This window comes from Anomaloglossus baeobatrachus, chromosome 4 (genome assembly GCF_048569485.1).
Source record: "Anomaloglossus baeobatrachus isolate aAnoBae1 chromosome 4, aAnoBae1.hap1, whole genome shotgun sequence".
NCBI classification, from domain to species: Eukaryota; Metazoa; Chordata; class Amphibia; order Anura; family Aromobatidae; genus Anomaloglossus; species Anomaloglossus baeobatrachus.
Window position 1 is genome coordinate 325,672,468 of NC_134356.1, and position 15,124 is coordinate 325,687,591.

The following is a 15,124-nucleotide window of genomic DNA, read 5'->3' on the forward strand; positions in this document are numbered from 1 at the left end:
AAAAAAACACCCTCTGTCACCACTTTATGAACCCCAACATAACCCTCTAGGTCCGAGTAATCCACACCAGGGCCACATGCTTCCAGCACTGCTACATATCTGAAGCTAACAGCAAGCGCCATATAACAAGACTGCCCGCTGTCAAGTTCAGGCCACAACTGAAGTGAGCCATGCGCTCAGCTATTGTCACTCAGGTTAGCCGTGGCCACAGCATGGTCACGGCCTCCACCTGTGACAGCAAATCACCTGAGTGATGTCCCGCTGATCGCACGGCTCACTTCAGTCACTCGGGTGTTTTCTGTCACAGGCGGAGAACTCCAGCTGTGGCCGCGGGTAACCTGAGTCATGTTGCCGCTTAAAGTGCGGCTCACTTCAGTTGCTGCATGGAGCTTACCGCGGGCAGTCTTGTTCTATGGCACTCACTGTGAGCATCAGATGTAGCAGTGCTGGAAGCATCATGGAACCTTTTGTGGATTACGTCGTACCTGGAGGGGTGTTTGGGGGGGGTTAATAAAGTGGTGAAAAAGGGTGCTTTTTTGTCTTTTTTTTTCAAATAAAGGATTTTTTGGGTTTATTTACTTTCACTTACAGATTAATGATAAGGGGTGTCTCATAAATGCCTGCCATCACTAAGCTAGACCTTAGTAGCAGCTGTGGACTGTTATTAACCCCTTATTACCCTGATTGCCACCGCACAAGGGCAACGGGAAAAGCTGGTTTAAAAAAAATAAATAAATGAAAAGAGGACGACCCAACGTCAAATTTGTTTTTGGTTTTTTTTTTAAATCAAATAATTTAAAAACAGTGTGGGATCCCCTCTATTTTTCATAACTAGCCAAGGTACACCAAACAGCTGAGGGTTGCAGCTTGCTGCTGTTTCTGTTCTGGGTATGAAAAATTGGGGGGGACCCCACGTCATTTTTTTTTAACAAAAATTTAAAAAAATAGCTGGCCAAGCTGGCTACCCCTCTACCAAGCTATTCTGTTATTTCTTTCTTTCTATTCTATATGTTCTTTCTTACTATCTATCTATTCCCTATCTATTCTCGATCTATTCTAGCTGTCTGAATTATCCTATCATATTTTGTTTCTCCTTTAAAAAACGCATTAACAAAAATGCGGTAAATCTTGTTGGAAAAATGTGAAATTGCTGACAAACTTTAAACACTTCTAACTTCCTAACAAAAAAGTGTGTTTAAAAAATTATGCTGATGTAAAATAGACATGGAAAATGTTATTTATGAACTCTTTTGTGTGACATAACGCTCATATTTATAGACATAAAAAATTCAAAGTTTTAAAATTGCTAAATTTTTTGAATTGTCATCAAATTTTCGATTATTTTCATAAATAAACACAAAAAATATCGTCCTAACTTTACCACTATTATGAAGTACAATATGTCACAAATAAACAATGTCAGAATCACTGGGATCCGTTGAAGCGTTGTAACCCGATAAAGTGATACTGGTCAGAATTTCAAAAATTTGCCTGGTCAGGAAGGTGAAAACCGGCTCGGGACTGAAGGGGTTAAACATTCTCTCCTTTGTTCTTATTCTGTCTTATATTTCAATCACAATTGACAAATACATTTCTACAATGTCAGTCACATGAAATGAGGTACAAAAGGAGCTTTATCTAATATCTAGTTTTCATATTTTTGTGAGTGATCTATGCAGTTTATTTTATTTACTAAGATACAGTTTAATAAATTTCCATTTCTAATGTTCGTTTTGCTCTGTACCACAGTTATTTCTGTGTTCACATTCTTATATTTACGTAATTTTGCTGAGAATGAAATACAATGGATTAATCACATTATTTCTAAAAGGCAGTTGTAACCCAGTACTCTAGTATGTAGAGTAGAATTACTCACAACAAAGTATCACCCCTGTTTCATTAACCCAGTTATTAAAGTGTAAATGTTCTTAAGAGATGGAGTAAAATATGTCTTACTGAATGAATGTGTTACTAATTCATCGGATTAAAGTCTTAGTTTGATTGAATGGTTAAATGAGTTCCTTAGTTTCTGTACTTGTTTACTGAACTAAACACTTCAACTGTTCTGGAACCTCCTGTATGAGCCAGAATGGAGAGCCGCTTTATAATCGCTTGCTGCCATGAGATACTACTTGCCTGGCTGGCTGTGTCTTCCTAAAAATAAGCTGTTTGCCATAAGTGGAATCCAAGCCAAACAGCTGATTGTGTGGTTGTCTTTGGTGATAAAACCCCTTTAACATACACTATATGAGCAAAAGTAGTGGGACAACTGCCTGTTTCATGTTAGTTCGCAGAATTTGAACAGCACTCAATGTTATCCAAGTGCAGGCTCATGTTTTTCACGCACTCATTGAATTGCATGGCCGAGTATGATCCTCTAATCAGATCAAGCTCTGACAAGCAGCTGTTTTGTCCTTAGACATTCTCTGTCTGAGCAAAAAATTTAAACGTGTGTGTGGCCCTATACCCCAACATTGGTCCAATTCTGATCCGTTTTGTTGGGTCGCAGTCGGAACGAAAATATGATTGTATAAACCTGGCTTTAGACTGGTGAATTTTCTAATTAACACTTAACACAAAATAAGTCCAAGTGTCTTTACTGTCCTCCTGAAGGATGTGACTTAACTGCAAAAATTGGTTCTGAAGTTCAGGGTTGTGGAATCCCAGAATACAGATCCAAAACTACTGTTTGCAACAATTTTGGTGCTAATGAACACTATACTAAGCTGTTAGTGAACGGTAATCATTCTAATGCTGGCGTCACATGGTACAATATATCGGGCGATATGTCGTCGAGGTTACGTTGTTGGTGACGCACATCAGAGATATCGTACCGTGTGACACCTCCGAACGACTGTGAATGAGCAAAAATACTCACCTTCTCGTTGCTCGTTGACACGTTGTTCATTTTCAAAATGTCGGTCCTCCTTTTGTGCTCCGGTTGTTCATCGTTCCCGTGGCAGCACACGTCGCTCCGTGTGACACCTCGGGAACGACAAACACAGCTTATCTGCGTCCCGCCGGCAATGCTGAAGGAAGGAGGTGGGCGGGATGTTACGTTCCGCCCCTCCGCTTCTATTGGCCGGCTGCCGTGTGACGCCGAACGCCCCTCTCCCTTCAGGAAGAGGATGTTCACCGCCCACAGGGAGGTAAGTGTGTGTGACGGGGTTAACGACTTTGTGCGCCATGGTAAAATAAAAAACTCTTTACTTACCTCCTCCAGCGTGTCTCCCTCCTGCCACTGTGATCATGCATGCAGAGATGTCACTCTGCTGTGCCGATCACATGACCGGCACTGAGAACCAGGAAGTGCAGGAGCTCAGCAGCACGGAGGGAGACACGAGGGAGGACAGCACTGGAGAAGGTAAGGAAAGAGTTTATTTTACTATAAGCAGCAGCATGGGGGCCATATCAAACACAGGGTGATGTGTGCCATCCACAGGGGGCCATGGGCACCAATAGGGGCCGTGTGCAAGCAACAGGGGGCCATGGGCACCAATAGGGGCCGTGTGCCACTCACAGGGGGCCATGGGAAGCAATAGGGGCTGTCTGCCAGCCACAGGGGGCCATGGGCAGCAATAGGGGCCGTGTGCCAGCTACAGGGGGCCATGGGCAGCAATAGGGGCCGTGTGCCAGCTACAGGGGGCCATGGGCAGCAATAGGGGCTGTGTGCCAGCCACAGGGGGCCATGGGCAGCAATAGGGGCCGTGTGCCAGCTACAGGGGGCCATGGGCAGCAATAGGGGTCGTGTGCCAGCCACAGGGGGCCATGGGCAGCAATAGGGGCCGTGTGCCAGCCACAGGGGGCCATGGGCAGCAATAGGGGCCGTGTGCCAGCTACAGGGGGCCATGGGCAGCAATAGGGGTCGTGTGCCAGCCACAGGGGGCCATGGGCAGCAATAGGGGCCATGTGCCAGCTACAGGGGGCCATTGGCAGCAATAGGGGCCGTGTGCCAGCCACAAGGGGCCGTGTGCCAGCAATAGGGGACATGTGGCATCACTGGGGGACGTGTGCCAGCATAAGGGGGCTATATTCAATATAAGGGGGTCATATCCAGATTAAGGGGGCTAATTTTAGGATGGGGGGCTATGAGAGACATATACCCTATATCATTTGTTAGACAGACACTGGCATTATAAGACGGAGCCCATTTATTAAAAAAAAAAATCTCTTTTCCTTCACCAAATTTGGGGGTGCGCCCTTATAATCAGGTGCGTCTTATAAAGCGAAAAATACGGTTATATAAAAAATGTCACCAGTCTGAATCTGCCCACTTCTTTTTTTTTTTTTTTTTTTTCTTTTTTTTTTTCTTTTCGTTTTAAATAAAAAGCACAACCCCAGACTGGTGATGGTTACTGCTGAAAACTAAACGTCTATCCGAGCAACATATATTCCCTCTGCACCTCAGCAATTTGTGACTGAAATAATGTGGTTAGTAAACGCTTCTATTTTTTAATAATGCCACATTCACTGGATCGTGAAATATTTTGCAGGAAGAAATCTTGGGAACTGACTTACAACGTTGGTAGCAGATTACAATACCACACTCCAATTCAATGAGCTCTTTAAAATTAAGCCATTCTTTCACAATAAATATTATCCATATAGTCGGCTTTGACAGACAACTGGGGCAATAGGACAGAATAAAAAAACCTGAGTTCAGTGATTAACTCCTTAAAAACCCTTGACGTACATGGTTATCACAGGTCACTGCCGGGCGTATGGAGCAGGCTTAGTAATGAAGTGTGTCTGCTACATTGCAGATGCTGACTGTTCGTTGTGAAGCTTGTCCAGTAGCTGCGCTTCATAGAAAAGAAAAAAAATCCTGTCTTTAAGACTAAAATTTGCTAATGATTTTACTCTAATAAAGTGGGTAACCCAGCTCCAAATCTGCAACCAAATTTAGCAATGTTAATACGATTTAGGCTACATGTGCACACTTTGATCCCGCGGGGATAGGACATAACAGTGCGGTCCAACAATCACTATTTTTTCACAAAAAATGCATCAGAATTAACAAACACACCAAAAACTCAGCGAAAATGCACCAAAAATGCAGAATCATTATAAGTGGGTTTTCTACATTTCCAGGCTCTCTGGGACAAGGTGCGGTTTTTGGTGCACGTTGGGTGCCATTTTGGTGAAGGTTTTGTGACCACAAAACTGCAGTGTGCGCATGTAGCCAATTGTTTTATATAGTTTGCTTATAAATATAGTATTTTGGCATGTCAGACAGGGTACAGAAATCAGTGGTGTGCTGACTGAATCATGCATACATGTGGAGAACATTTAGACAAGTCTATTGTCTATGAGATAATTGTATATAGAGAATATTTACTGCGTATCACACTGTATGTGGATTGTGCTATAACTCCTTAGCGAGACAGATTTGTGCCTAGTATACGGCACATAAAGGAGTGCAGTGAGTCTTTTAAATTAATTCTATATACTTAATCCCAATTGTGTAGTCAGTGGAGTATAAAATATTGAAATCAGCTGGGTATACTGTGTTTTTCTTTAAAGCTCTTTTTTTTTTAATAAAACATTTGAAACTGTTCATTGTGAATGTCAAATGGGAATCTTTTCTCTTCTAATATGTAGAAAATTGTGAATTCTCAGTAATGGAGTGTATAGCCTGTCTTTGCTGCAGATGCTCTGTGTTCACACCACTGTTATTTTACATTCTGACATGCACTGCATTTGTTGCTGAATAGTAAGAATACAATTTTTGCTTGTACGAAAGAGTGTAAATGGGATCTTTTGTAAAAGGGAATAGTCTCCTAAGAATGATATAGCAAATGTTGAAAGTTAACATAAAAATGCCACTTTTTGAAAGAAAAGGTTTGTCAAAAAGTTTCTTTGTGTGTTTTAATGTGTGCGATTATGTAGCATAAAATGCAGAGTTTGTAAAAATGTCTTGAATATACAGGCAAAATATGAATAATTCAAAACAACTCATAAGTCCAAGTCTGTATTGTGTCTTTTATATCTCTGACTGAAGATAACATTGTTCTCCCAATAGAGCTGAATTTGCACAAGTTACACCTCTGAAAATGCCAAATGGTCTTTAGTCTAGTTTTCAGAGCCGTCACGTGTATAAAAGAAAGACTACTTATTGAGAATAATAGATCAATAATGTTCCGTTCTGCTTGTCTGTGGAAGCAGCCCTGTAGCTTCCTTCATTTTGTCTATGTATTTTAAGCAGTATCTTTTATGGTTTTCAAAGGCACTTCGCTCCTTATTGCTTTCGGTAAAATAAACCCTTACAAATTAATTTTGAGTTGATTATAGCTATACCTCGGGGTGCAAAATAGCTTTCTCTTAATTCAATATAATGGAATTTTTCCCCATTAGTAATACCAGATGCATTATTGTTTTTAAATCAGCAATTAGTCACTACCTTATACTATGCTGCATTCCTTAACCACCTAATGTTAGCATATAGTAGACTTTTGGTATATAGGTCACCAGTATAGCAAGTGTATAGTTATAGTTTATCAGTAAATCCTTATGTGCAGCTTTACAGACAATTGTTTTGCAAATTCAGTAATAGATAGATATAGATCGCTATATATATATATATATATATATATATATATATATATATATATATATATATATATATATATATATATATATATATATATATATATATATATATATATATAATATATATATTATAGAGATATATATATCTCTATATCTACATATATCATATGAATTGCCATAAGTTTAGTTTCTGATCTTGCCTGGGAATGCTACTGCTGTTTGTCGCTCTCCTGCGTAGTAGCCACTACAGAAATAATATGGCATTTCTTGTCGGTCGGCCATTTAGATAAATACGGTAACATATTATGTATTATTCGGATTACACAGGCCCATTTGAGCCCTCTAATCGAGGGACACCATTCCCTTTTATGAAGTCCATATGCTTTACTAGTACTTAAGGCATCCTTTTGTTTTTAATTCATTTTCTTAAGATAAGATTTTTGTTTTGCTATGGTCTGTGTTGCCAAAGACATGTTGTTGATTTAAACAAGAACCTTTCTTACCAGGGCTATATTTTACCATCTATGAACTAATTTTAAGAAAAATTGTAATTTTGTGCAACACCTTTACACCTTTATCAACATTCAACGTTCATGTATGCCACAAGTTGCTAACGGATGCGTGGAGCGGTCTCACTGGGTGAACTGGCCACATTTCCGGAAAGTAATGGCTGTGGTACAGCCGGCACTTGCCTCTAAAAATCGTGGGCACAATTAGGCATTTTAACCTGTTAAATGATGTTCGCGGGGTGCCGATGAGTTGCGATGACAGCTGAGGGTCTGTTGAAGACCTCCATGCTTGCCATTACAGTGCTCCCTTGAAACCCAGCCTGTGGGAGACATAGATTTTTTACTACATTCAGTAATAATATAGTGTTGCGCTTTACAGAACAAGTGATCAGATGATCACGACGATCACAGATTCAAGTCCCCTAAGAGGTCTAAAAAAACAATTGCGGTAGGGGGTTTTCAGAATTATACCACACTTGGATTTTTTTTCCCTTTTTCCAGTACACTATCTGCTAAAATGAAGCGTGTAATTCAAAAGTACAACTCGTCCTGCATACAATCAAGCCATCATATGTCTATGTGGACAGAATACTAAAAATGTATAGCTCTTGTTCAAAGGGAAGGAAAAAATTTAAATACATAAAAACAGAACTTTGACTACGTAGGGAAGGTGTTAAACTACTAAATATTTTAAACTGTGCCTTTTGTACATATTGTGTAAAAGGAGTCCGTCAACACAAACACACTGTTAAAACCAAGCATTATTATTAATAATAATAATAATAATATTATTATTATTATTATTATTATTATTATTATATAAATGCACCTTTTGGCTTCGTCCAAATTGCCACTTACTTTTGTTTCCATCTATCATCACTTTTCTTGCACTCCTGTACAGCCATAGCCATCAGTCCAGGAAAAGGAAGGCAGAGGTGGATGAAAAATAATTAGGTGGCGAGGGTGCACGTAACTACCTAGGCTTGCCATGTCTGAATCAAATGCCTGTCATTGGTTTGAGCAGCCATTTTACTGCTGGTAGACTATAACTAAGCCAACCTAGTTATACCAGGGGAAGCTGATAAGTCTTTGACTTTGTGATCTTTTTTTTGCTTCTATGGTAATAAATGTTACATCACATGAAAGCCTTATTTGTCTAATATATGTTTTCAAAATTTTGTGTTTGTTACTTATGGCAACAGTGTTCTATGCACTCGGGAAAACAAAATGGTGGAGTCTAATGCAATATTCACAGCAACTGAGAGCAGAGGAGTGATACAATTCTTGTTTCTGCAAGGAAAGTCCGCAAAGGATCTTCCTGGTGATATGATGCAGACATTGGGAGATCAATGCCCTTCATATTCCACAATTAAGAACTAGGTTGCCAAATTTAAAATGGGCCTCTTTAGCACCAATAATGAGGAACGTCCTAGACGATCGAGAGTGGTGGTTGTTCCGGAGTTCATCGATGCTGTGCACAGCCTCATACTGGAGAATGAACGAATTTCTTCTAAAGCAATAGCAGACATCATGGGTAATGACACAAACATGTTCATGGGAAATCCCCATGAACATTTGGACATGAGGAAGCTACAGTAGCTGCAATTTGGGTCCCCAAATGTTTGACAATAGATCAGAGAAGCATGCGAGTGAAAACTTCCCGGTCCATTTGTCAGTGTTCCTAGACTGATAAGAACGTACTGGATCGACTGGTCACTATGAATGAGACATGGATGTATTAGTATGACCCTGAAAACAAGGAGCAATCTAAAGGCACAGTGGTTCTCCTTATCCAAAGAAGTTCAGGGTGCAAAAATAAGCCACTAAGTTGATGGCATCTGTGTTCTGGGATAAGGAGGGTGTGTTGCTAGTAGACTACCTTCTAAAGGGTTCCACCATCAATGCAAGGTATTACGTCACACACACGTACCTTTTCAGCGACGTCGCTGTGACCGCCGAACAATCCCTCCTTCAAGGGGGAGTTGCGTTCGGCATCATAGCGACGTCACTGCGGCGTCACAAAGCGGCCGCCCAATAGCAGAGCAGGGGCGGAGATGAGCGGTCGGAACATGCCGCACACCTCCTTCCTTCCTCGTTGCCGGTGGATGGCAGATAAGGAGATATTCGTCGTTCCTGCGGTGTCACACGTAGCGATGTGTGGTGCCGCAGGAACGATGAACAACCTCGCTACTGACCAGACAATTGATAAATGAACGACGTGTCACAAACCAACGATTTTGCGATCATTTAAGATCGCTCATAGGTGTTACACGCTGCGATATCGCTAATGACGTCGGATGTGCGTCACAAATACTGTGACCCAGACGATATATCGTTAGCGATGTCGCAGCGTGTAAAGCACCCTTAAGATTGAACTTTTAGACCAATTGAAGGCAGCTCCAAAGGCCAAAAGGCACGGCAAGCTATACAAAGGAGTCTTGTTCTTGCAAGACAACGCCTTCGCTCACACTGCACAAGCGACCACGGCAAAATTTGCAGAACTGGTCTTCCAGCTAGTTGACCACCCACCTTATTCACCAGATCTAGCTCCCTCCGACTATCATTGTTTCCAAGCCTGAAGAAAACCCCTCAAGGGTACCAAATTTCACATCATTTATGATGCCATGGCTGCTACGGATGCTATGTTTGTGGTACAACCGAAATCCTTCTTTTTGCTAGGCTTACAGAACTTGGAATACGATGTAAGAAGTGTGTTGACATCAATGTTGACATCAATGGAGAGTATGTGAAATAAATGTAAAGTTTCATCCTATCTCGTTTCTTTCTGTGTGAAGCCAAATTATCAGCAGCCCTTCGTAATACCCAAAGTTGAATTATTTTTACCATTTGCATTTTGCTACCGTACACTTCATTTACAAATAGGTAGAATTTGATTTTTATTAAAAGTATCGGAATTGGCAGACTATTCTATTGGGTAAATATTACACAAGGAGAAGATTAAGGTTTGAATTGGGTGGGTAGTACAGGATTTTTTTTTCTCCCATTAGTAAAGGGGTTTTCCTTTTTCAACAAAGAGGACCCTGAATACTTGCAAGATCAAAAACTAAGAGTCAGAATGTACTTGCCCTGCCCGCTCTACCACTGTCGGCAGCATTAACTGCACATTTACAACACACATCACTGTTTCAGCCAATCACTGACCTCCGTGGCTTTGCTGATGTAAGCAGCACAAGCTGCTGAGTTCTGTGACACCACCCCTGCAGCAAAAACAAAGTGGTGCAACAGCTGAGATCCAGTTTTTGAGGAATGTGAGTGCCATCGGACTTTGTTTTACAGGCCAAATAGGTGAAAGGGGAAAACATCCTTTAAAAAAGTATTAATGTGGTAATCGGCTTTTTGTTTAGCTATTGAGTTTTGGTTATTTTTCCTGTGCAGAATACATGTATAATTTTAGCTTTTACAATTGCCTACTCTTTTTTTTTACATTTTAAATAAATATACTTTTATTTTACTATTGTGTCCTTTTTTTACATTTGTGCAGTATGCAATATTTGAGATTTCCTTCCTGCTTTCATTGTGCTCATTAGGTGACTTCCATAGTAATAGGACTTATCAGTGAACTTTATACAATATTATGATCTGACACAGAGTTTCTTTTACTAATCTACATCCACCATCAGTTTATATTATATAATTCTGCTATATAGATTAATAAAAATGTGATAATTTGAGCAACAGCCGCCAGAAACATGTTGGTATTTCACTTTTTCATGTTTTCTCTGCAAAATATCTTTTAGCCGATTTCCTCTGACTGTGGTTTTAAAGAATTGAGGTTTAATCTTTTTATCTTTTTCTTTTTTCCTCTCTCTCTATGTTTAAGCCCAACCTCAGAGCTTGCCTCAGCCAAATACTTCAGCACTGGAACAGAGCGAGGAAGAAACTGGCAAGATACAAAATGGTCATGTAGGTCTGAGTAATATCAATGGAATCCACAATGGGGTCAAACATGTTGCTGCAGATCACAGAAAGTTATCAGCTCCCGTTTCTCAAAAAATGCACAGGAAAATCCAGTCCAGTTTGTCTGTGAGCAGTGATGGCAGCAAAAAAAGCAAAATGAGTTCAACATATTCTCAAAAACCCGAGGCATCACCAGAAGGTAAAGTGATTCCTTATTGATGTAAACATATTTACAGTGATCGGATTAATATTTTATTTTCATCTGAGGATCCTATTTGGTGTACTATATCATTGTGCGGATTTTATTACTTTCAATTGCGTGCTGCCTGCTTGGCAATTGCAACGCTGTATTTTAGTATAGGTTAATGTATTACTATTTTAATTACTTTTTCCAAAACTACTACTGGCAGCTTATGGATGAAGAAAGGATTCAAGCAATGTTTTCCATACTTGGCATATTTATTTTCAATACAATTCCCTGGCAAAAATGTACACTAGATTTATTTTAGGTTTCTTTTACTTCTATCATTGCAACAAAAATATAGTTGGCACACATTCACATAAGAGAAAGGTGAATTAGATATAGCAACTTTGTTGCATTTATTTCTCCTCAACAACAATTAATAAAACATCTGTAACAAATGCATCAGTGGCATGATGGCAATAGTATAAATTATATTAAAATCTAAAAATGGTAAAAGGAAAGCTCACCTTTGTACACATATAGGCATGAAACATAATGTTAGTAGTCCTACTTAAAAGGAATAGGCTGGAAGTCTGTTAAATATGCACCCAGGACCAGAAGCAGTTCTGGGTGAATATTGCTAATCCCTGCCTAACACTCCCTGTGTACACTAGCATAGATAAAGGGATCTTTAGAAAAAATATTTCTAAAGACCTTTTATTATTTGCTAATGAGCGTGGGGACTAGTCCCAAGGATGTTTGTTTCTGCGCTCATTCCACCCTCTTAGCATGTTAGCATGCTCACAGTGGCCCACTGCCCAGCGTTCTCGTCGGCAGTGACGTGTGTACCTGTGTCCGTTGCACTGTCTCAGAATGCTGGGCATAGGGTCAGTGCGCATAATCAGAAGTACCTGGCACTTCCAGTTACCCGCACTACAACCAGTTGGAAGCATGGACGCGTATAACCGCCTTCATAGTGCGCATGACTAGAAGTCCGGGGATCATGTGAACTGAGCCGAAATCCAGTGTTGGGCGCGGTGGCAGCAGAGGTGAGCGCGACCATACCTCTGATGCTGCACATTCATTAGCATGTTAGCATGCCCACAGGGGTGTGCTAACATGGAAAATCGTCCGACTAGCCAAGGGAACTAACGCCCTTGCAACTAGTCCCTGGCCTCATTAGCATATAACGAAGGATCTTTAGAAATACTTTTTACTAAAGATATCTTTATCCATGCTGCTAGATGCTGGGACAGTTAGGCACGGGTTAGTAATATACTCCCATAACAGCTTGTGGTTCTGTGTGCATATTGCACCTTTTAAATCTCTTACTGCAGTTCCATAATAGAGAATTGAAAGTTTTGTGACAAATTTTGAAAAGTGAGAAAATTAAGGGCACCGTTCTATAGCAAGCAACTGACCTCCTTACTGACTTTTTATGCTCTTACACACAATATAGTAGAGTAGCCTTTGTGACAACCTCAATAAACAACATACATTTTATCCTCATTTATCCGCCATTTGGGTTACTCCAGTTTATTTATTTTTTTTTTTTATCCCCATCTTCCAATTGCAATCACTTTTTCATTTCTTAACATTGCTATATGAGGGCTTATTTTTACAGGCTGAGGTGTAGTTCACCATACCATTTTGGAATGAGGCGGCCAAGAAACTACAAAACTGCATTATACATATGCATACATACAGTATGTACAGTATATCACAAAACTGAGAACACCCCTTTATATTTTTGTAAATATTTTACTTATATTTTTTTTCATGGGACAACACTGAAGATACTACACTTTAATACAATGAGTAGTTAGTGTACAGCTTGTATAACAGTGTACTTTTTGTGTGCCCTCTAAATAACTCATCACACAGCCATTAATGTCTAAACTGCTGGCAATAAAAGTGAGTACATCCCTAAGAGAAAATGACCAAATTGTGTCCAATTAGCTATTTTCTCTCCCCGATATCATGTGACCCATTAGAATTATAAGGTCTCTGGTGTGAATGGGGAGCAGGTGTGATAAATTTGCTGTTATCATGGCAAATAATTCTCTGAGGAATTGAAAAAACACATGAAATGACATAAGAATATATTTTAAAAAATTATGAGGGGGAGTACTCACTTTTGTGATATACTGTGTGTAATATACACCGTGTTTTTCTGATTATAAGACACATGTGATGACGCCTGCAGCTGTGATGTTTCACTTTCGTTTTCCTTCGGCCAAGAGCAGAGGGAAAAACAAAGTGACTGACTGAATCTGCTGTTTACAGCTGTATAGCTGTGATCAGCAGATAGATAATAGCGAACGGATTGCTGATCGCTATAGCCCCCTAGGGGGCCTAGTAAAATAAAAAAAAGTAAAAAAAAAAGTTTTAAAAAATAAAAAAAACAAAAAACCTAAAAGTTCAAATCACCCCCTTTCCCCCCATTGAAAATTAAAGGGTTAAAAAATAAATAAACATACACATATTTGGTATCGCCGCGTTCATAAATGCCCGATCTATCAAAATATAAAATGAATTAATCTGATTGGTAAACGGCGTAGTGGCAAAAAAATTCCAAACGCCAAAATTACGTTTTTTGGTCGCCACAAGTTTTACGCAAAATGCAATAACAGGCGATCAAAACGTAGCATCTGAGCAAAAATGGTACCATTTATAAACGTCAGCTCGAGACGTAAAAAATAAGCCATCACTGAGCCATAGATCCCAAAAAATAAGAACGCTACATGTTTCGGAAAATGGCGCAAAACGTGCGCCACTTTTATTGGACAAACTTGTGATTTTTTTTTTTAACCCCTTAGATACACGTAAACCTATACATGTTTGGTGTCTACAAACTCGCACCGACCTGAGGCATCATAACCACACATCAGTTTTACCATATAGTGAACACGGTGAATAAAACATCCCAAAAACTATTGTGCGATCACACTTTTTTTGCAGTTTTTCCACACTTGGAATTTTTTTGCTATTTTCCTGTACAATATATGGTAAAAACTATGGTTTCATTTAAAAGTACAACTCGTCCCTCAAAAAACAAGCCCTCCATATGGCAAGATTGACGGAATAATAAAAAAGTTACGGCTCTCGGAAGAAAAGGAGCAAAAAACAAAAACGGAAAGTGCCTGGGGGCTGAAGGGGTTAAAATCCGAATATAGTTTACTGGGAGGTGGGGATTTGGCGGGGGGCTATCTGTGCGTCTCTCTGTGAAGACGGCCAGGTGTCTGTCTGTGCCATCGGCCGGCTGCCTCTCTGTGCCGATGACCGGCTGCCTCTCTGTGCAGGTGGACAGACAGCCTACTGGCTGGCACTCTGTGCGGGCGGCTGGCTGGCTGTGCGGACTGCAGTGGCTGTGCTGGCAGCGGGTATCCCAAATGGTCTGTCCGTGGCTCGGGCTTCAAATGATGGCGCCCGGAGTCAGCGCGTGCGCAGATGAAGCTCTTGGATTACAGCTCCATCTGCTCACGTGCCGCTCCGGGCACCATTTCTTTGAAGCCCAGACCGCCGACAGAGCATCTGGGACACTCGCCCGCTCCACCACACAACCACAGCAGCTACTGCTGCAAGCACTGACCCACCGCCATCGCTGCTGTCAGCACTGACCCGCTGCCAGCAGTGACCCGCTATATATATGTATGTATGTATGTATGTATATGTGTGTGTGTGTGTGTGTATGTATGTATATGTGTGTGTGTGTGTATGTATGTATGTATGTATGTATGTATATTACACACACAGTATATCACAAACATTTCCATTTTTTTAAATATTTTCTTATAACAAATATTATATTGAATATATTCAAATATTATATATAATATATGTATGTATAATATTAAGGGAAAAGGAAGATGCCCGGACTGAATGTTACAGCGTCAGATTCGATTTGACTCACGTGAACACACTGAGGACTTAGCAACTGCTGCTAATAATTGTCTGTCTATAA

The 15,124-nt window shown here is 40.3% G+C and overlaps 1 protein-coding gene across 5 annotated transcripts in view; it reads left to right on the top strand.

Annotated features, from left to right (window-relative positions):
- Positions 1–15,124, top strand: part of MDFIC (MyoD family inhibitor domain containing) — a 217,121-nt gene that overhangs the window by 172,425 nt on the left and 29,572 nt on the right. For all 5 annotated transcript variants that reach the window (XR_012753038.1, XM_075345029.1, XM_075345027.1 and 2 more), the window contains exon 4: positions 10,900–11,175. Coding sequence is in view for 4 of the 5 variants with exons in the window: in XM_075345029.1 (XP_075201144.1) it covers positions 10,900–11,175 (276 nt within the window). In the remaining variant the exon portion in view is untranslated. The remainder of the gene's footprint in view (positions 1–10,899; positions 11,176–15,124) is intronic.